Source organism: Anomaloglossus baeobatrachus, chromosome 8, assembly GCF_048569485.1.
Source record: "Anomaloglossus baeobatrachus isolate aAnoBae1 chromosome 8, aAnoBae1.hap1, whole genome shotgun sequence".
In the NCBI taxonomy this organism is placed as follows: Eukaryota; Metazoa; Chordata; class Amphibia; order Anura; family Aromobatidae; genus Anomaloglossus; species Anomaloglossus baeobatrachus.
In genome coordinates, this window is record NC_134360.1 from 73,857,168 (window position 1) to 73,880,868 (window position 23,701).

Here is a 23,701-nt window from a genome sequence, read left to right on the forward strand (position 1 = left end):
CCCCCCTAAGAGTGCTATGCCTTTAAACAATATGGGACAGCCCATATGATGATGTCATATCATTGGAAGCTTCTGATAGGTTTATTTGCAACATCTGAGTAGAGACACACCTGTGGATGTATTTTAATGCACACCTGAAACGCACTGCATCTTTGTGGGACATCATGGGAAAGTCAAAAGAAATCAACCAAGATCTCATGAAGAGAATTGTGGACTTACACAAGTCTGGCTCATCCTTGGGTGCAATTTCCAGATACCAGAAGGTGCCTCATTCATCTGTACAAACAATTATATGCAAGTACAAACAAGATGGGAATGTACATCCATCATACCGCTCAGGAAGGAGACATGTTCTATGTACCAGAGATGAATGTGCTTTAGTCAGACATGTGCATATCGTTTAGAAAGGGAAAAGACAAAGCATAGAAGGAGCACACCACCAACAATCACAATTATGATATTTTATTGATACAAAACACACATGGGTTAAAAAACACAAAATCACTAGTGCAATGCTATAAGGGATACCATATTTAAACTTCCATTATTGTAAAAAAAAAATTAAATGAATTAAAACCTGCCTATTGTGCCCTGTAAAGATGGGAAAATGAATCCAGCGTGAATAGAAGAGTGAAACCCACTTATGCATAGTGATCCACCTGGATATGAGGGGATCTAAAAAGTGACCTAAAGATCAGCAATGCATGGGACCCAAGTAGCTAGATTATAGATGGGGCTGCTGAGGCATAATCATTCTCTGACACGTTTCGCCGCTGCAAATGCAGCTTCATCAGGGAGAAGCATGCAGCTGAGCTCTTTGTGCGTACTATATATACACAACCTCATTATCACAAAACGCAGTACCTGTATGTGAGGGAGGTTTCTTTTTATTTCTTTAGTTCCATAGGTACTCTTGAACAAAACTGGACCATGGACCTCGCCAAATCTCTTGGATCCTCTTTACCATCGTCAGACATACGTAGTATGACTTCTTGCCCAAATTGGCCTAATGGATTGGACATTTTCTCATATTGACATTAATCACCCTTGATACAGGGTCAACATCTGTACCTCCTCTCTCCTTCATATCTGACATTTTGAATCTCTCTCTAATTTTTATTTATTTTTTATTTTTCAGCGTTGTTGGTCACCAACATGCATTCATTATATGGTTTGCTGAGTTTTACCATTATACACTCATTGTGCTCTGCTACTACCATGGGAGATTAGGTTGGGCATCCAACGCTGGATATTATCATAATTGAGTAGGTCCATGGTGGGGCATTTGGCCTGGCATCATAACGAGTGTCTATCGAGATGGGTGGACGTGCTACATATAAGGACTTATTGTAACCGCACTCCTGCATTCATTTTCTCAGTCCAGGCGGCTATACTATGTCCTTGTACAAACAACCTCCTTACCCTTGATTGCTTCTGTACATATAAAAAACTCTAATACGTTATTATTGTCTATATACAATATAGAGATTGATAATACACTAATAATTACTGGCTTTTGTGGGGGGCTGTACATACTTACCGTGCTTCGTACAGTATGTCTTGTGAAAATTTACTCTGTTTCTAAAACAATATTTCAAAAGATCCTTGATTGTCCTAGGGATTCTCTATCATTGACATTTCAGGAATTCGTGAGTATGCCTGGGAGGGGGTCCCCTCTGTGTTTATTCCACATTTTGTGTCTGGAATATATTTATATTAAATGTTGGGTCTATCTGGTGTATGATGTGCGCACATATGCAAGTGATACTTATTATAGAATATATTTCAATGATCGCTACATATTAATTGTATGGACATCCACACTGGTATCGATCCTGTGATAGCCTAGCATGCTCTCCCTTAATGTGCAGACTCCTCTTGTCCTGGACAATGTGCGTGCGCCACCTCACACAACGGTGGAGCGCTGCACTCATCCAGAATTACTCAGTAAGTAGTGGTCAAATGGTGGAATCACCTGCGCATGTGTATACAGACTGATTGAAGGAAAGGGAAATGCTCTCCTGATTTTTGTAACATCCAGCCTCCCCACTGCTAGGACGCTGGCACCACGAGCACCCGGGAGGTCATATGACATCCTCACACACAGTTACTGCGTTTCTTTGATAATGAGTCTGTGTATATATAGTACGCACAAAGCACTCAGCTGCATGCCTCTCCCTGATGAAGCCACATTTGTAGTACCAATACGCGTCAGAGGATGATTATGCCTCAGCAGCCCCATCTATAATCTAGCTACTTGGGTCTCAAGCATGGAATGGGCCCAAATTCCTACCAACTATTGTGATTAGCTTGTGGAAGGAGATCCAAAACATTTGACCTACGGTACCTACCTGCACGCAACCTCAGATCATCACAAGATCTCCTTCTCTGCTCCTCTCTCATCTCCTCTTCCCACAATCGCGTACAAGATTTCTCCCGTGCATCCCCCATTCTCTGGAACGCTCTACCTCAGCACATCAGACTCTCCCCTACCGTGGAAAGCTTCAAGAGGAACTTCAAGACCCACCTCTTCCAACAAGCCTACAACCTACAATAACCCTCAGTCCAGTACACCACTGCGCAACCAGCTCTGTCCTCACCTATTGTACCATCACCCATTCCCTGTAGACTGTGAGCCCTCGCGGGCAGGGTCCTCTCTCCTCCTATGCCAGTCTGTTATGTACTGTTAATGATTGTTGTACATATACCCTCTTTCACTTGTAAAGCGCCATGGAATAAATGGCGCTATAATAATAAATAATAATAATAATAATTTGACCCAAGTCATACAGCTTAAGGGCAAGAGAACCAAATACTAATGAAATGTATGTAAACTTTTGACTTTGTAGAAAGTAATAAAAAAATGCCTTAAAACATTCTCTCTCATTCTGGCATTTGGCAAATCTAAATAATTTTGATTCCTAATTGACCTAAAACGTGAAAGGTTTATTCTAATTTCATGTCAGATAGTGAGAAAAACCTGCAGATGTGTCTTTTTATATAGTGTATATAAACTTCTGGTTTCAACTGTATGTCCAGGATTTTGTCAGAGCCTCATGGTCCCAACACATTTAAAGTCGGCAGAACCAGCCAATATCAGTGGACAAGCTGACCATCTATTGTGTATGGGGTGGTTCTGACTCTGCCCGAACTGACGATGTTAGGGAGATTGTATTGGGCAGCTTAAATTCAAAGACCAAATTGTTTTGTTACCCTTAAGCGGGCTTTACATGCTACGACATCGCTAATGCGGAGTCGTTGGGGTCACGGAATTCGTGACGCACATCCGGCCGCATTAGCGATGCCGTTGCGTGTGACATCGATTAGCGATTTTGCATCGTTGCAAAACAGTGCAAAATCGCTAATCGGCGACACGGGGGTCCATTCCCAATTATCGTTACTTCAGCAGTAACGAGGTTGTTCGTCGTTCCTGCGGCAGCACACATCGCTGCGTGTGACGCCCCAGGAGCGAGGAAGCTCTCCCTACCTGCCTCCCGGCCGCTATGCGGAAGGAAGGAGGTGGGCGGGATGTTACGTCCCGCTCATCTCCGCCCCTCCGCTGCGATTGGGCGGCGGTTCAGTGACGTTTCAGTGACGTCGCTGTGACGCCGCACGGACCGCCCCCTTAGAAAGGAGGCGGTTCGCCGGTCACAGCGACGTCGCCGGACAGGTAAGTATGTGTGACGGCTCTGGGCGATGTTGTGCGGCACGGGCAGCGATATGCCCGTGTCGCGCAACAGATGGGGGCGGGTACCCACACTAGCGATATCGGGACCGATATCGCAGTGTGTAAAGTAGCCTTTAGTGATAAGCCTCTGCCAAAGGTGCATGGCAGTGGCGTTCTCCCTTCTTCACAAGAAAACACAGAAGATGACTGCAGATGAAAAGGTGCAGCAGTAACTCTTCCTCGGTGTCTGTGTGAGACTATATACTGTGAACACTACATAAAATTATCAGATTGGCATCACATCCGGAAGAGTTTGCCCATTTATTAAACATGGAGAGAGAATGTGCACAATTTCAAAAACTGCAGTAAAGTGGAAAAAGACTCCAATATGCAATATACTACTTACATCTATTAAGCATCTGCAGCTGCTAAAGTAGTCATTGTGACCACTGGCAGATTCAAACAGAAGAGGGCCCCTGAGCAAGAACAATATATGGGCCCTTTTCAATCCAATAAATCACCAAAATGCACATTTCCACCTGTTTTGGAGGGAAAAATGGCCCCCTGGCCTCTTAGGCCCCTGTACGGCTACACAGGTTGCACCAATGATATGTCCGCCCCTGATTGTGACTTAATTTTTCCACTCAACCGACATAAAGTACAACATTCTGTTGAAGAGGTCAGTACTAGAACTGAGCAGACCTATTAAAGTTCAGGTTCAGCACGTTCAGACAGACTTTAGATAAAGCTCAGTTCTGGACCTGGACTTGACCTGAACCCGTTCAGCCGGACTTTAGATAAAGCTCAGTTCTGGACCTGGACTTGACCTGAACCCGTTCAGCCAGACTTTAGATAAAGTTCAGTTTGGGACTCGGACTTGACCTTAACCCCAAAGGAAGTCCATGATTGGGCAATTTGGCTCTCTGTCCACTTATCGCCAGCCATAATCTGAGAACTTCAAGGAGGGCGTTTTTTCAATTTTTTTTATACACACTACATCTAATCAAGCTGTTTTTACCCCCATTTAGAGCCATTCAAACACCGCAAGCTGCTCACACTGAGCCAAGCAGTGAGTGTACCTGAACACCCTGATGCTGTATCGATTGGTTAACGTATGCAAAGCACCCATAATTAAACACTGATTTTTTTTTTTTATAAAGTCTGTGTTCGTTACGAACACCAAACTTTACTATTTGAGTTCGCTCATCTCTAGTCAATACCTATCTCTTTTTAGCTGTAGGTTAGGGGGTATAAACATTTAGGCCGGGGCCACACGGGCCCTAGTGCGATGCTCGCATGACACTCGGCTTGCGCAGGCAGCACAGCAGCAGCCGAGTGTCATGCTACTATCCCTGCGACTGCGGTCCGACTGTGCGTGCGGACCTCAGCTGTGGGGAGCGTGCCGACTCTCCGGAGGGGAGAGCCGGCTCTGAGGAGGGGCGGTCCGGTGTTGCAGAGGGGAGGGAGGGATTTACCTCCCTCTCTCCTCCGTAGCCGGCTATTGCGATTCTTGCTCTGCACGCGTGGTACACCGGAGTTCCGCGAGTGCAGTGCGATTTTTCTTTCGCCCCATTCACTTGAATGGGTGCGAGAGAAAAGAGTCTCGCCTTACAATCGCAGCATGCTGCGATTGTTTTCTCGGTCTGATTAGGGCTGAGAAAATAATCGCTCATGTGCGCTGACACACAGAGTAATATTGGTCCGAGTGGAATGCGATGTTTTATCGCACTCCACTCGCACCGATTTTTTCGCCGTGTGGCTTAGGCCTTAGGCAAAGAGTTCCCATCTCTGGCCACACATCTATTTGGAGAATGGAAGGCAGCTATCTATCAAATGCACCTTGGTCATGTATTACATGATTTTTTAATTGAAATAAGCAAAATGGAATCTCATAAATGTATGACTGACCAAACTTTCCCTTGTGATATCGAGTTTTAGGATCTGAATATGTGGGATAGTTTTATTCAGACATTTTACACATGGAGAGATTAAGTTATAATGAAGAGCTTCAAAGTAACAACCTTTATGTCTATGAATTGGACCATTGGGGTCTTGCTCACCTCAATAGATACTGGGAGTCCTTGTGGGATCAATCGGAATTTGTTTCTGCCAAGACGTAAGTAGGTGACATGCTGGAGAGGTTTGAAAGCCAAGGGACTGACGTTGGCTTCACTCAGTTCATTGCCTTCAAGTTCAAGAGTTACTAAGCTCTTCAGATCTAAAAAAAAAATAAAAATAGGAACCACCAAAGTTATTAACTTATGAAAACTAATCTCTTTTGCAAGATTTTATCACTGTTATAGTCTGAAAACATTAAAAGGAACCGGTCTACAGATTTGGCAACTATAAGCTGCGGCCACCACCAGTGGGCTGTTATATACAGCATTCTAACATGCTGTATATTAGAGCCTAGGCCGCTGTGTAGAACGTAAAAATCACTTTATAATACTTACCTAAACGGTCGCTGCGGTGGAGTTGCGTCATATGGGCGTCTCCGTTCAACGGTGCCTCCTCTTTCAGCCATCTTTGTTGTCCTTCTTCTGAAGCTGGGGTGTATGACGCGTCCTACGTCATCCACACGTGCCGGCATTGAGGTTCTGCTCAGGCGTGCTTTGATCTGCCCTGAGCAAGGCAGATCAAAGTATTGTAGTGCGTCTGCTCAGGACCAGCGACTGTGTATGACGTAGGACACATCATGCACACAAGCTTCAGAAAGAGGACGAAGATGGCCGAAAGAGGCACCGAAGAATGGAGACAGGTTCCTTTTAAAATTTAGTATTAAATATTACAAAACTCCTGTATGTGTATTGTTACATTTTGGGCAATATGGGCACTGAGTCCCAACTTTCCATTGAGCTCATGACTCAGGTTCTTTTAGTAGGGTTTGCTTGTCTAAAGCTGGGTTTACACATAGCAACACCGACAACGACGTCGCTGTTACATCACCATTTCCTGTGACGCAACAGCGACCTTGTATGTCGCTGTTATGATCGCTGCTTAGCTGTCAAACACAGCGACGCAGCAGCGATCATAACGTCGCTACATGTGCAGAGAGCAGGGAGCCGCGCACACTGCTTAGCGCTGGCTCCCTGCACTCCTAGCTACAGTACACATCGGGTTAATTAACCCGATGTGTACTGCAGCTACATGTGCAGAGAGCAGGGAGCCGGCACTGGCAGCGTGAGAGCGGCGGAGGCTGGTAACGAAGGTAAATATCGGGTAACCACCTTGGGTACCCGATGTTTGCCCTGGTTACAGCTTACCGCAGCTGCCAGATGCCGGCTCCTGCTCTCTTTATTTCGTCGCTCTCTTGCTGTCACACACAGCGATCTGTGCGTCACAGCGGGAGAGCAACAATAAAAAAACGAACCAGGGCTGTGTGTAACGAGCAGCAATCTCACAGCAGGGGCCAGATCGCTGCTCAGTGCCACACACAGCGAGATCGCTAATGAGGACACTGCTGCGTCACAAAAAACGTGACTCAGCAGCGATCTCAGTAGCGATCTCGCTGTGTGTGAAGCACCCCTTAGCTGTAAAAAAAAAAGATTGTAACCTGTAGATTACAAAGGGCTATGTGAAAACTTTTATATGTTGGAAAAAAAATCCACAAGTTCAACTTTTTACATTCATTGAGGCAAAGAAAGAAAAACAATTCTGTTAATACAAATATATGTAACCTACTCTTTTACATGTAAAGTGAGGAAAATAAGTATTTGATACAGTGATGATTTTACACGTTTTCCCACCTACTAAGAATGGACAGGTCTGTAATTTTTATCGTAGGTACACTTCAACTGTATCAGACAGAATCCCCTCAAAAAGCCAGAAAATCACATTGTATGATTTTTAAATAATTAATACATTTTATTGCATGAAATAAGTATTTGATCATCTGCCAACCAGCAAGAATTCTGGCTCTCACAGACCTGTTAAGAAGCCCTTCTATTCTGCATTCATTACCTGTATTAATTGCACCTGCTTGAACACGTTACCTGTATAAAAGACATCTGTTCACACACTTAATCACAATGCAACCTTTCCATCATGACCAAGACCAAAGAATTGTTTAAGGACACTAAGGACAAAATTGTAGACCTGCACAAGCTGGGATGAGCTACAGGACAATAGGCAAGCAGCTTGGTGAGAAGGAAACAACTGTTGGTAATTATTAGAAAATGAAAAAACACAAGACTGTCCCTCTAAAGCCTGCTTTACACGAGACGATAGATTGTGCGATAGCACAATCGATCGTACCCGCCCCTGTCGTTTTTGCGTCACGGGCAATTAGTTGCCCATGGCGCACAAACTCGTTTACCCCCCGTCACACATACTTAACTTCTGGACGACCTCGCTGTGGGCGACGAACGTCCACTTCCTGGAGTGGGCGGGACGTTCAGCGTCACAGCGACGTCACACGGCAGGCGGCCAATAGAAGCGGAGGGGCGGAGATGAGCGGGATGTAAACATCCCGCCCACCTCCTTCCTTCCATTAAGCCGTCGGGTGCCGCGGGAGGCAGGTAAAGCTGCTGTTCATCGTTCCCGTGGTGTCACACGGAGCAACGTGTGATGCCACGTCAACGATGAACAACCGCCGCCATTTTAATTAAACAATTTTATGAAACCTAGCGACGAGTACACGACTCACGATTTGTGAGCGTTACTGCGTCGCTAGGAGGTGTTACACAAGACGACGTCGTGCGGTATGCCGGATGTGCGTCACGAAAACCGTGACCCCGACGACATATCGCACATATCGCACAATCTATCGCCTCGTGTAAAGCCCGCTTTACTCGGTCGAGGGTTATATGTCATATTTCTCCTTGTGGGGTAAGGATGATTCTTAGGGGTACTTTGCACGCTGCGACATCGCAAGCCAATGCTGCGATGCCGTGCGCGATAGTCCCCGCCCCCGTCGCAGCTGCGATATCCTTGTGATAGCTGCCGTAGAGAACATTATCACTACGGCAGCTTCACATGGACTCACCTGTCCTGCGACGTCGCTCTGGCTAGCGACCCGCCTCCTTATTAAGGGGGGCGCATCGTGCGACGTCACACGGCAGGCGGCCAATAGGAGCTGAGGGGCGGAGATGAGCGGGATGTAAACATCCCGCCCACCTCCTTCCTTCCGCATATCCTACGGAAGCCGCGGTGACGCCGGTAGGAGATGTTCCTCGCTCCTGCGACTTCACACACAGCGATGTGTGCTGCCGCAGTAGCGAGGAACAACATCGGACCATCGCGTTAGCGTAATTATGGATTACGCCGACGCTGCACCGATGATACGATTACGACGCTTTTGCGCTCGTTAATCGTATCATCGAACCTTTACACACTACGATGTCGCATGCGATGCCGGAAGTACGTCATTTTCAATTTGACTCCACCGACATCGCACCTGCGATGTCGTAGTGTGCAAAGCCCGCCTTAGAAAGGTCAGGAATCAGCCCAAAACTACAAAGCTTACAGTTAGTAACACACTACGCCGTCATGAATTAAAATCCTACAGGGCATGCAACGTCCCACTGCTGACGCCAGCACATGTCCAGGCCCATTTAAAGTTCACCAATGACCATCTGGATGATCCAGAGGAGGCATGGGAGAAGGTCATGTGGTCAGATGAGACCAAAATAGAACTTTCTGGTATCAAATACACTCATCGTGTTTGGAGGAAGAAAGATGAGTACAACCTCAAGAACACCATCCCAGCCGGTGAAGCATACAGGTGGAAACATCATACTTTGCAGGTGCATTTTGCAAAGGGGATAGGATAACTGAAAATTTCTAGGCCCGTTTGAAGTTGACCAATGACCATCTTTATGTGTCAGAGGAGGCTTGGGAGAAGGTTATGTGGTCAGATGGGTCCAAATTAGAACTTTCTGGTATCAACTACACTTGCCATGTTTGGAGGAAGAAAAATGAGTACAATCTCAAGGACGCTGTCCCAACTGTAAAGCCTGCAGGTCGAAACATCATACTTTGGGGGTGCTTTTCTGCAAAGGGGATAGGACAACTGCACTGTGTTGAAGGGAAGATGAATGGGGTCAGGTATTGCAAGATTATGGCCAACAACCTTATTCCCTCAGTAAGAGCATTGGGTCGTGGCTCGGTCTTTCAGCATGAAAATAACCCGAAACACACAGCCAGGGCAACTAATGAGTGACTCCGTAAAATGTATTTCAAGGTCCTGGAGTGGCCTAGCCTGTGTTCCAGGGGTGGAATTCAGCCGGTTCTGTCCGGTTCAGGCGAACCGGTTGTTAAAATAGCAGCCGGTTCCCAGAACCGGCAAGAAATAGCTCTGGCGATCCGGTTCTCTGTATTCGTTTGTGTTGGTGTCTTTAAGACACTAACACGAATGAATTCCCGTACCTCCGTATGCGCCACACTTCCGGGTTCATTGGAGCCTGTCTGCTCCCTGACCTGGAGTGCAGTGACGCGCTGACGCTGCAGAGGTCACGGCAGTGTGGTGAGGTAGCTCCTCCTCCTGCCACCTGGCAGCGTCAGTGTGCATGCAGAATGCCGCGGAGGTAGACAGTAGACAGAGGAGAGGCCGCTGGTGCTTGGAGCAGGTAAGCGCTCAGTGAGCCTAAGATGCAGGGAGAGGAGCCGCATAAGATGGGAATGGGAACTGGGAACTATATGGGAAAGTGAGCCATATGGGACAGGATCTGCAGGGGAACAGGAGCTCATGGGATGAGATCTGTTGGGGAAAGAGGCCATGATGGGATCTGCTGGGGAAAGAGGCCATAATGGGATGGGATCTGCAGGGGAAAGAGGCCATATTGGGATTGGATCTGAAGGGGAAAGAGGCCATAATGAGATGGGGTCTGGGGGGAAAAAAGGCCATAATGGGATGGGATCTGCAGGGGAAAGAGGACATAATGGGATGGGATTTGCAGGGGAAAGAGGCCATAATGGGATGGGATCTGCAGGGGGAAAGGAGCCACATGGGATGGGTTCTGCAGGGGAAAGAGACCACATGGGATGGGAGCTGTAGGGGAAAGGAGCCACATGGGACGAGATCTGCAGGGGAGAGGAGGCCGCATAAGATGGAAACTTTATGGGAAAAGGAACCATATGGGATGAGATCTGCAGGGGAAAGAGGCCATAATGGAATGGGATCTGCTGGGGAAAGAGGCCATAATGGGATAGGATCAGCCCGGTAAAAAGGCCATGATGGGATATGCAGGGAAAAGAATCCATGATGGAATAGGATCTGCAGGGGAAAGAGGCCATAATGGGATGGGATCTGCAAGGGAAAGAGACCACATGGGATGGGATCTGTAGGGGGAAAAAGGCCATAATGGGATGAGATCTGCAGGGGAAAGAGGCCATAATGGGATGGGATCTGAAGGGGAAAGAGGCCATAATTGGATGGGATCTGCAGTGGGAAAGAGGCTATAATGGGATTGGATCTGCAGGGGAAAGAGGCTATAATGGGATGGGATCTGCAGGGGAAAGAGGCCATAATGGGATGGGATCTGCAGGGGAAAGAGGTCATAATGGGATGGGATCTACAGGGGAAAGAGTCTATAATGGGATGGGATCTGCAGGGGAAAGAGTTTATAATGGGATGGGATCTGCAAGGGAAAGAGGACATAATGGGATGGGATCTGCAGGGGAAAGAGGCCATAATGGGATGGGATCTGCAGGGGAAAGAGGCCATAATGGGATGGGATCTGTAGGGGGAAAGAGACCACATGGGATGGGAGCTGTAGGGGAAAGGAGCCACATGGGACGAGATCTGCAGGGGAGAGGAGGCCGCATAAGATGGAAACTTTATGGGAAAAGGAACCATATGGGATGAGATCTGCAGGGGAAAGAGGCCATAATGGAATGGGATCTGCTGGGGAAAGAGGCCATAATGGGATAGGATCAGCCCGGTAAAAAGGCCATGATGGGATATGCAGGGAAAAGAATCCATGATGGAATAGGATCTGCAGGGGAAAGAGGCCATAATGGGATGGGATCTGCAAGGGAAAGAGACCACATGGGATGGGATCTGTAGGGGGAAAAAGGCCATAATGGGATGAGATCTGCAGGGGAAAGAGGCCATAATGGGATGGGATCTGAAGGGGAAAGAGGCCATAATTGGATGGGATCTGCAGTGGGAAAGAGGCTATAATGGGATTGGATCTGCAGGGGAAAGAGGCTATAATGGGATGGGATCTGCAGGGGAAAGAGGCCATAATGGGATGGGATCTGCAGGGGAAAGAGGTCATAATGGGATGGGATCTACAGGGGAAAGAGTCTATAATGGGATGGGATCTGCAGGGGAAAGAGTTTATAATGGGATGGGATCTGCAAGGGAAAGAGGACATAATGGGATGGGATCTGCAGGGGAAAGAGGCCATAATGGGATGGGATCTGCAGGGGAAAGAGGCCATAATGGGATGGGATCTGTAGGGGGAAAGAGACCACATGGGATGGGAGCTGTAGGGGAAAGGAGCCACATGGGACGAGATCTGCAGGGGAGAGGAGGCCGCATAAGATGGAAACTTTATGGGAAAAGGAACCATATGGGATGAGATCTGCAGGGGAAAGAGGCCATAATGGAATGGGATCTGCTGGGGAAAGAGGCCATAATGGGATAGGATCAGCCCGGTAAAAAGGCCATGATGGGATATGCAGGGAAAAGAATCCATGATGGAATAGGATCTGCAGGGGAAAGAGGCCATAATGGGATGGGATCTGCAAGGGAAAGAGACCACATGGGATGGGATCTGTAGGGGGAAAAAGGCCATAATGGGATGAGATCTGCAGGGGAAAGAGGCCATAATGGGATGGGATCTGAAGGGGAAAGAGGCCATAATTGGATGGGATCTGCAGTGGGAAAGAGGCTATAATGGGATTGGATCTGCAGGGGAAAGAGGCTATAATGGGATGGGATCTGCAGGGGAAAGAGGCCATAATGGGATGGGATCTGCAGGGGAAAGAGGTCATAATGGGATGGGATCTACAGGGGAAAGAGTCTATAATGGGATGGGATCTGCAGGGGAAAGAGTTTATAATGGGATGGGATCTGCAAGGGAAAGAGGACATAATGGGATGGGATCTGCAGGGGAAAGAGGTCATAATGGGATGGAATCTGCAGGGGAAAGAGGCCATAATGGGATGGGATCTGCAGGGGAAAGAGACCACATGGAATGGGGATCTGTAGGGGGAAAGGAGCCACATGGGATGGGATCTGCACTGGAAAAGCAGCCACATGGGATGAGATCTGTATGGGGAAGGTCATCCATTCCAATTTTAGCAGGGCTCCTTTAGTAATAATTTTCAAACTTGTAGAAAAAACGGTTAATACAATATGACTGACAGTGACTGGAACAACTGGTACTGGACAGGAGAGGGAAGTTATAGGAGTTGAAGAAGAGATTTTACTTTAAATTATTTGTATTTTTTGGTTGAGGAAAGTGCAAGAAAATGGGTGTGGCTAACAAAATGGGTGTGGTTAAAGAATGGGTTGGGTTTACAGAGAACCTGTTGTTAAGAATTTGAATCCCACCCCTGCTGTGTTCAGACCTGAACCCAATAGAAAATCTTTGGAGTGAGCTGAAACTCAATCGTACCCCGAAACCTGAAAGATCTGGAGAAGATCTGTGTGGAGAAATGGGACAAAATCCCTGCTTGCACTGTGTGCAAACTTGATCAAGAACTGCAGGAAACGATTGACCTTTGTAATTAAAAACAAAGGTTTCTGTACCAAATATTAAGTTCTGTTATTCTATTGTATCAAATACTTATTTCATGCAATAAAATGCAAAATAATTATTTGAAAATCATACAATGTGATTTTCTGGACTTTTTTGGGGAGACTGTCTATCACAGTTGAAGTGTACCTACAATACAAATTACAGACCTCTCCATTCTTTGGTATGATTCCACTTATCAATGCCATCCATAACAGAAGGCAGATACAGTTTATTCTCCTGCAAATATATAAAAGGAATTGTGATCTGTTGTATGCTTGTGCTAGGTGAACGCTAAATTACCTTTTAGACTGTCTTCTCCTAAATTACCAACTTTATTTTCATTCATTTTAAGCTCCTCCAAAGTGGACGGTAATTCCAGTGGGATCTGGTCAAGGAGATTTCCATCCAAATACAGACGTCTCAAATTCTTTATTGACTTTAAAGCAAAGCAGAAAATCAGTCTGTGGTTGAGCATGTCACATATATAGTTACATGACTGTATGAGTGCAGGCTAATGTATTTAGCAAGGCTGGTTAGCAGGAAATCCATGTGACAGCGCCACGTTTAACAGCCAATGCATTATTACACTTAGCAATAATTCAGTCTCTAGATCACAAGAGGTATGGACAAAAGTCTAATGTGGACAGTCTCCTCTTTTTTTTTTTAAAAACTTCGACTTTGCTTAAGTAGGGCCACCATATTCAAAAGCACATTAGAGTGGGTACAGAAAATAGTAATTTTTCACTCTGTGTCATTGCAGCCATTTTTTAAATTCAAAAAAGTTATTTTTTTTTCTAATTAATGTACACGCTGCGCCCCATCTTGTCAGAAAAAACCCAAATGTAGATACTTTTGCAAATTTATTAACCAACAAAAACTGAAATATCAGACCCTTTGCTCAGTATTGAGTAGAAGCACCCTTTTGAGCTAGTACAGCCAGGAGTCGTCTTGGGAATAATGCAACAAGTTTTTCACACCTGGATTTGATCTGGGAATTCTCTGCCATTCTATCTTGCAGAACCTCTCCAGTTCCACCAGGTTGGATGGTGAACGTTGGTGGACAGCCATTTTCAGGTCTCTCCAGAGATGCTCAATTGGGTTTAGGTCAGGGCTCTGGCTGGGCCAGTCAAGAATGGTCACAGAGCTGTTCTGAAGCCACTCCTTTGTTATTTTAGCTGTACATATTGAGCGGCGGCTGTAACCAAGCCTGACACTGACTGCTGGCTCAGCAATGCCTCAGTTCACAGTCAACTGTCAGTCAGTGCTGTACTGAGCTGTGACTGAAGCCACGCCGACCCACCTCTATGACTGTGAGCCGGAGGCTGCCAGGAGGAATAAAGTTAATTTCCTCCCGGTATCGAGTATCGAGGCTCTCAGTGCCACATAGCTTCAGAACGCTATTAACCTTCAAATTTAGTCCATATCTGCAGATTAATAACATAATACATGACAGCTTTCTTTTAAACTGGTACAGATTAAAAGCATGACCACATGCATGGGGCCTCAGGCTTCTTTCAGATGGCTCTAATATGACTCAGTATGGGTCCCATATATTTTATGCCAAGAATGTTAATAATTTATGACTGAAGAGTCAGTGTGATGCTGCCAAAAAAGCATCAAGATGTTTCGATTCAGGGGAGGTAATGGGCCACCTTTGTTCCGGATCTTAACTTGAGTTGAATGGTATATTAGCTATAGAGCCTACCCATCATGCTTCAATAGTAGTTTTCATTCGGGTCAATTGGATCTCTAGGATATTCCTTTTCTCCTTTTCATAATCAAGCTTTCTGTTATTTTGTGTTGTATTTTCTTAAGGTAGCAGTGAGTCGTTTGCGTAAGGGTCCATTTGAAGGTTGCACATGGGGTTTGTTAGCCCATACATGTAACAAAACTGTACAAGCTCTGATTTAAGGTTTTATTTGTACTTGTGATGAGTATTTGGTTAGTTTTTGATGCGTTTTTTTGCAGTATTTTTGCACATATTATGTATATTAGGGTCACTTGTTTTTTTCATTTCATTTTTGAGTGTTTTTTATCATGTTTTTGATGAGGCAGTTTTTGTCCCTTTTGGGTGTATAAAGTTGTTTTGTTTTTGCTGCTTGTTGGTATTTAGCTTTGACAAAACGTTAGTGATCAGTGATAGTCATGTGCAGATTACAAGCATTTTATTGCGTTTCCACAGTAAAAGTACGCTAAAAAATCTACGTGTGTTTTTTACTTGCACATTTGTCAGGAAAATATGCACATAACTCTGCATACTCGCTAGAGAAATTGACATGTTGTAGATTTTAAACACACTTCACAGGTCAGTATACACTACTTTAAAGGGAACCTGTCAGCAGATTTGGGGCCTATAAGCTGCGGCCACCACCACTGGGCTGTTACATACAGAATGTTATAACACTGTGTAGAACGTAAAAATCACTTTATAATACTCACCTAAACGGTCTCTGCGGTGGAGTTGGGTCATATGGGCGTCTCCGTTTTCCAGTGCTGACGCCTCCTCTTTCGGCCATCTTCGTCCTCCTTCTGAAGCCTGTGTCATCCACACTCGCCGGTCCTGCACAGGCGCACTACAATACTTTGATCTGCTCTGCTCAGGGCAGATCAAAGTGCGCCTGCACAGGACCTCTATGCCGGCGAGATTGGATGATGTAGGATGCGCCATGCACTCCGGCTTCAGAAGAAGAATGACAAAGATGACCGAAAGAGGAGGTGCTGACATCGGAGAACGAAGACGCTCATATGACCCAACTCCACCGCAGCGACCATTTAGGTAAGTATTATAAAGTGATTTTACGTTCTACATAGCGGCCTGGGCTCTTATATACAGCGTGTTAATATACTGTATATAAGAGCCGCCGCTTATAGGCCCCAAATCTGCTGACAGGTTCCCTTTAAAACAAGCACAGTGGGCAGCAGATTTTGCAAATCCCAACTACATTTTGACGTGTGAAAATACTCAGTACCAAAAACTCATCATGGAAAAACCACCTAAGGCCTTTTTCACACATCCGTGTATTTAACACACGTGTGTGACGGTCCGTGGTGCAGGTCAGCATGTTTGTACACGTATATGTTCTCTGTGTGCTATCCGTATGACATCCGGATAGCACACAGACAGCATGAACTTGTATACTTACCTGTCTCCGCCGTGGATGTCACTTCCAGGTCCGCGGTCAGTGCAGTGAATATGCAGAAAGATAATGAGCGGGACCCGGAAGCAATAGCAGCATCAAAGACAGGTAAGTATAAAAATTATTTATTTATTTATTTTAAGGGACAGGTGTTTTCTCCAGTACATGTTACACTGATGTCACACAGATCACATCAGTGTGCGGTCCGTGTGACACCTATGCTCCCAGCAGGAAACTGACATGTCGCCATGTGGAGCACATGGACACATGGTCAGTGTCAAAATACAGACGTGTGCGCCAGCCTATTGATTTTATTGAGTCTACGTGTGTACATGTCTCTGGTACATGTGAAAACGGACGTCACATGTACCAAAATTCACCAGATGTGTGAAGGAGGCCTTAAGGCCATGTGCGCACGTTGCATTTTTTCATGCGTTTCCGCAGTGTTGTGAATTGCAGCGTTTTATTGCAAAATTGCATGCGTTTTGATTTCCAGGCAAAATCTATGGAAAATAGGGCTTTCTTGTGCGCACGATGCTTTTAAAAACGCAGTGTTTATGGTGTAAAAAATGTTCAATATCTCTGCGTTTGAAGAAGCAGCATGTCAATTGTTTTTGCCATTATGGCAGCGTTTTGCTAACATTGGAGTCAATGAGAATTCTCAAATTGCATCCTAAAAGAAATTTCTAGCGTTTTACATGCTTTTTTGATGCTAAATGCATGCTTTTTTGACAAAATCAAAGCATGCGTTTTTGGCATTATAGTGAGGTTAAGAGGTTTCCATTTGCCCTCACATCCATTCCGACTGTAAAAAATGAGTCAAACAATACTTTGACTTTATTTTGAACATAATTATTAAATCTCATTAATCATTTATTATCATTATATTAAAATTATCATTATAGTGTTTTATTTATAGGTTATTATTTTTTAATTTTTTTTCCTACTGTTTGAATGTTCAAACTTTATTTAGTTGTGTATTTGTATTGAAAACGCATCTCAATTTAAGCACTGAAAATGCATGTAAAACACAGTCAAAACGCGATAAAAACGCTATAAAAAACGCTATAAAAATGCTTGCGTATTTCCTGCGTTTATGTGGTCAAAACCAAATTTGACAATGACAAATTCTGTCAGAGGATGCGTTCATTTCTGCAAGTGTCATGTCCCCACCGGAGTCCGCTCCTGCGACTTCTGCTCCGATCGCCAGACGACGCCATGTTCCGACCATGGATAGTGCTGGTGATGGGAGAGGAGTCTGTGCCCGTGGCTCTCCGGAGCACAGGCTTCACTCATCCACTAGGCTGGGTTTCCCTGGAACCTGCAGTACCACTGGCTGACTGTAGGTGGCATGTGTCTTCCAGCTGAAGTTGCCAACATTCACCTGCAGCCAATGGGAAGACACAACACCCTTCTTATTCCCCCTCCTGTCACATGACCACTGCCAGACATAGTTCTGATTTCCTGGCTCCTGGTCCGCCCTATTCTGTTTTGTGATTCCTGTGTGCTGACTTCTGGGTGTTTTCTGACTACTCTTCTGCCTGCTGTTTTTGTACCTCGCTGCCCGTTCCGGATTTGACCTCTGCTACGTTTTCTGATTACGTCCTTGTCTGCCGATTCTGTCCCTGTTCTGCTATTCCTGGTTTGACCCTGCCTGACGACTACTCTCATCGAACTGCTGCCTTCCACAAATAGTGATCACCAGGGCCCTGTGTAATTCCAAATCCCTATATAGGGGTTAAAGGGTTTCAGGGTTCTGGGGGTCCTGCTTTGTGAGTGGCTTCCCTCTAGTCTGTCCATTACATCCCACCTGAGTCTGTTGATCCAGGCAGGCATTACAGCAAGTTACTGAATGCAACGTGCGCACATGGCCTAAGGGTGATTTCTCTGATATGCATAGTATAGCCACAGAAACTCAACCACTGAGAACCGAGTTAACCGAGAGAAAATTACATACTGGGCCACCTCTCCATTCAAACCTGTGGCTTGTTTTCAAGATTTATGACAAACCCCGTTAATTTTGAATCCGGAAACATACCTTAAATGCAAGTGGATCGATACCTGTAGACATAAGTTTGTTCTTGCTCAGATCAATTCTTTCGAGATTAGGCATTCCATTAAATGCCTCTTTAGGAATGGAAGTAATAAAATTTCCTGAAATACATTAGGATACATCTTTTACTTTTGTCCACATTCTCAAGGGATTTTCTACTTTAAAAAATAAATATTTAGATTAGTTAATATAGTCTATTTTCAAAAGGCATCCTGATTAGAGATGAGAGAACCTGAGGGTTCGGGTTCGGGTAATTTACGTTTGACACCACTTCTGCAGGCATCCCTGTGATACGGTACGCTCGGTGCTCAGCCCAGTGTGAGTCATTCAAACACTGGGGTAAACAACAACACGATTGCATGTAGTGTGCATCAAACAAAAAAAAAAAATGGAAAACCCGCCCCCGGAAGTGATCTGTTTATGGCTGGCTGCATGTCGGCAGAGACCCGAACTGCCCAATTAGTGACTTCCAGTCCGGGTCGCAAAACGAAAAACCCACTAAACCGAACTTCCACAGGTTCATTCCTCTCTAGTCCTGATCTCCCAATAATATCATCAATCCCTGGTTCCAGGAACTCCACTTCAGATTTCAACTTGACACAATACAGAATTTCTGTGTTGAACACAAACCCCACACTGAATTTCCAGGACCCAGGATTGAGGCTATCAGAAAATTAGGACAAATTTTGGAAACAAACACATTTTTAGAATTCACTGAGAAAAAACAACTCATTTGCTTATGTTGCATTTCATCTTCTATCAAAATACATCCAGGTAAATTAAATCTAAATCAAGGATTTAAAGGGAACCAATCACCCGGATTTTCCTATATAACCTAAGCCCAGTGCTATACTGGCACTATCAGGCTGATTCTGTACATACCTGTAGTGGTCAGCTCGGATGTATAGGTTTTGAAATCCAAGAAAGTAAAGTTTGTAAAATGAGCAGCTTCTTGAGTGACAGTTGCACTGGACCAGATCATATATTCATAGTTATCTCCTCCCCCTGTTAGAATTAGCATAAGTATTATACAAACAACTCACTTTGTCTAGCAGGACCTGTGGTGAGGTCATACCCATGTGACCAGAAGGAGCGCGGCCTCAGCCACCAACGCTGGATACCAGGTCACATAGGTATGACCTCACCACAGGTCCTGCTAGACAAAGTGAGTCGTTTGCATAATGCTTATGCGAAGTCTAACAGAATATATGATCTGCTCCAGTGCAGCTGTCACTCAAGAAGCTGCTCATTTTACAAACTTTACTTTCTTAGAGTTCAAAACCTAAAAATCTGAGCTGACCACTACAGGTATGTATAGAATCAGCCTGATAGTGCCAGTATAGCACTGGCTTTAGGTTATATATGAAAATCCTGGTGATTGGTTCCCTTTAAAGCGCACCAATCACCAGGATTTTCGTATATAACCTAAAGCCAGTGCTATGCTGGCACTATCAGGCTGATTCTCTACATACCTGTATTGCTCAGCTCCGATGTATAGGTTTTGAAATTCAAGAAAGTAAAGTTTATAAAATCATCAGCTTCTTGAGTGACAGCAGCTGAGGATCAGATAATATCTAGGGGGGTATTCATAGTTATCCTGTCCCCCGTTAGAATTAGCAGAAATATTATACAATCGATTTAACTTTTCACTAGCAGGACCTGTGTGAGGTCATACTCATGTGACCAGTAGGGGCGGGGCCTCAGCCAACAAAGCTGATACAAGGAAGCAACATTTTTCTGTTTGCTGAGGCCCTGCCCCTTCTGGTCACATGGGTATGACCTCACACAGGTCCTGCTAGTGAAAAGTTAAATCACTTGTATAATACTTATGCTAATTCTAACAGGGGGAGGGGATAAGTTTGAATACCCCCCAGATATTATCTGATCCTCAGCTGCTGTCACTCAAGAAGCTGCTGATTTTATAAGCTTTACTTTGGTGGATTTCAAAACCTAAACATCCGAGCTGACCACTACTGGTATGTAGAGAATCAGCCTGATAGTGCCAGTATAGCACTGGCTTTAGGTTATTTACGAAAATCCTAGTGATTGGTGCACTTTAATGATGTGATATCATCAATGCTCAGTCATTCATAGGTTACAGTCTCATCTTTTTTATTTTGTCTGGCTGGATTAGTAGTTTACCCATTAACGCCAATATTAATGTCGACATAACTTAAGTAGCAGGATATTTTATTTTTTTTTTACTTTGCTACTCATTTGGTTTGATAGATTATTGTATAGTAGTATTCCCACTAGACCAATTACATCACATTTAAATAAAATCTATCAGCAGGTTTTTGCTAGCTCATATGACAGCAACATAATGTAGGCAAAGAGATTCTGACTCCAATGGTATAGTACTTGGATTACTGGGTGCAGCAGTTCTGAAACAATCTAAGAATTTAGATTTAGAAACACAGAAGAGCGGAGAGAGCTGTCCTGCCCACACCAGGTTCTCAGTAGGGATTGTACATTGACTATGAGGTATCAATCACAGTAGAGAACGTGTTGGTCTGGCCTACACCTGAGTTTCTAGTCTTGTAATGGTAACCACAGGGTAATAAATCCTTTACGTTACATAAACAACTGCACACACTGATAAGAGAAGCACAGTTGCTTTTTGTTTTTCAACCCTTACAGCATGCTGTCTTCAGCTTACATAGCAAAAACCTGCTGAAAGATTCCCTTTAATGAACTTATCAGTTCTTGTAGAAATGTTTTCCTGTTGATGTTATTTTTCATACTGTCCCCACCAGTAGTAAAAAGTAAGGGATAGGAACAATTTTCCCTCTCTACCAAGTCCCTGATCTCTTATTTTGAAATAATGGCAAGAAAGTATTTTGACATTCAGTCATATCTATGCAACATTTAATACAAAACACACACAAACCCCTTAGCATTGGAATAGAGAATCTGTACACCCACTTATCTTGACCCCTTATGTATAACATTTTTAGCATTATTTGCTTACCGAGAAGGTCCAAGCTTTTCACATCAGGGTCCGATATAGGAGGAACACGGGTCAGTTTAGCATTGGAACAGCTGACTGTAATTTCTGAGATGAAGCAACCAGGAGGCAGTGGAGGATGATGGATTTCTGTAGGCCTGCGGGAACCTGGAATACGTCTTCTTGATACTCTGAAGACATCACCTCTGAGATTGTAGTCCTCATCTTCATCATCGATCTCATCATCATCTTCCTCCTCCTCCTCATCATCATCGTCATCTTCTAAGCCCTGTTCTATTCTTTCTCTCTGTTTTCGTTCCATTGCTAATCGGTTCACTTCCTCTTCTCTCCTATCTTCTTCTTCCTTTTTCTTCTTTTCTAGCTCTTCTTTTTTTTTCTTTTCTTCTTCTGACTTGCGTCTCTCTTCAGCCTCAATCCTCATTTCCTCTTCTTCATACGCCTTTCTTCTTTCTTCCTGGATACGTTCTTCCTCATCATTTGTATTGTCTTTTTGAGGCCTTTTATTTACTTTTTTCTTCTTTTGCTTTGGTACTTTTGCCTTAGGTTTTTCTTTCTCATGATTTTTCTCTTCCTTCCCAAGTAGCTCATCCATTTCTTCGAGGGTGTGGGGTAATTTCTTAAGAACTATATCATTGGGTTCAATTGGTTCTTGAGAATCACCAGACAATTCAAATACATTGTCCCATGCAATACTGTTAAGAACTTAAATAGGGAGGTGACCCAAATAGAGAAAAGGAGAGAATATAAGAATAGATGAGAAGTTGAGTTAGTATTTTTTTACATTATTCCCACAAACATATATCAAAATTAAATTTAATTTCTACATGAGATTACTGACAGATCTAACAGCACTATGTTCCAGTGATGTACTTTGTGTGGATGCTATTCAGTTGTAGAGAAAAATACTACACAATATTGATTTAGGATCAAGAGAAACTGGAACCATAAGGCTAAGGACACACGGTGACTAAAATGGATCAAGTGGAATGTGATAACAAAATCACATTCCACCCGAACCCATGTTACTCTATGGGGCCCTTCCCATCTGCAATTTTTTTCTCAGCCCTAATTTTGACTGAGAAAACAGTCGCAGCATGCTGTAGGTGGAATTCAGTCTGTATTCACTTGCACCCATACAAGTCTATGGGGCGAGTGAAACCTCGCACTGCACTTGGATGACACCGGAGTGCAGTGCGATAATCGCATCAGCTGGCAATGGAGGAGATAGGGAGATTAATCCCTCTCTCTCCTCCGCAACTGTGATACGATCGCAGGATCGGATCACAGTGATATGGGAGCTAGCTATCGCATCTGATGCACTCGCATTGGATGCCCTACGCTCATGTGGCCCCAGCCTAAGAGTGAAAATATTCTAAAACCTTAGACTATAAGACATTTGTGTCTTTTATAATGGAAAATTTTAAAAAGGACCATTATTTAAATTATTTGACTTATCAATGGAGGTCCTGGATGCACGTGATTTCGGAATCCTGTAGGCATTGATTGTCTTCTACTAAAGACTCTACCCATCAAGTAGGCCATATCTATATGGGAGTTTATCACCTACATTATTTTAATTGCTAAGCCCAAATAGTGATAAATATATTTTTTGTTTGATCTGTTTTTACTTTCTGACTTTGGATTTTATTATTTTATTCTTTAGAGGAGTATGAGGGAGGCCATCTTGTCTAAGCTACTGTTGGCCTCATTTAGCTAATCGGCTTTACAGCAGCTACATGGAGCATAGACGGCAATAGACAGGCTCTGACTCATTAGCTTTTATTAGAAAAAAAGTTCTCCAGGCATACTCTGATTTGGGGAAAGGTCAATGCACAGGGATGGGAAGGGGTTAAGCTACTGTGAACTACTCTATATAGGTATTATCTTTGATTGCAATCCTGCCTGTGCTGATACTGAAACAACTACTGAAAAGTGATCTCTACATAAGAACTATGAGCTTTACCCCTTCCCACAAAAAGCTGTAATTATATGTCTTAATTACAATTAGTTTATTATAATCAAGCATACAACTATGCCTCAGATGTCATTGTCACAGAAGCTGTACCCATGCCATCCACAGCATGAACGGGCTATAACCCACAGCTATGCTCCTCCTGTGTGTGCTGGAACCAGAGCTAGCTCTGAACCTAGCACTTCAACCTTTCAAATGCTACTGAAAGATTGCAT

At 44.3% G+C, this 23,701-nt stretch overlaps 2 protein-coding genes across 7 annotated transcripts in view; one reads left to right on the forward strand and one right to left on the reverse strand.

Moving 5' to 3' along the window:
* LOC142249854 (centromere protein P-like) overlaps positions 1-23,701 on the forward strand; it is a 389,082-nt gene that overhangs the window by 271,411 nt on the left and 93,970 nt on the right. The window lies entirely within an intron of this gene.
* The window catches only part of ECM2 (extracellular matrix protein 2), a 68,246-nt gene that overhangs the window by 10,361 nt on the left and 34,184 nt on the right, over positions 1-23,701 (reverse strand). For 4 of the 5 annotated variants that reach the window (XM_075320853.1, XM_075320851.1, XM_075320852.1 and 1 more), the window contains exons 4-7: positions 21,518-22,216; positions 18,532-18,647; positions 13,657-13,792; positions 5,728-5,885 (exon numbers count right to left, since the gene is read on the reverse strand). In XM_075320853.1, the coding sequence (XP_075176968.1) occupies positions 5,728-5,885; positions 13,657-13,792; positions 18,532-18,647; positions 21,518-22,216 (1,109 nt within the window). The remainder of the gene's footprint in view (positions 1-5,727; positions 5,886-13,656; positions 13,793-18,531; positions 18,648-21,517; positions 22,217-23,701) is intronic. The other variant, XM_075320854.1, reaches the window with a different exon arrangement.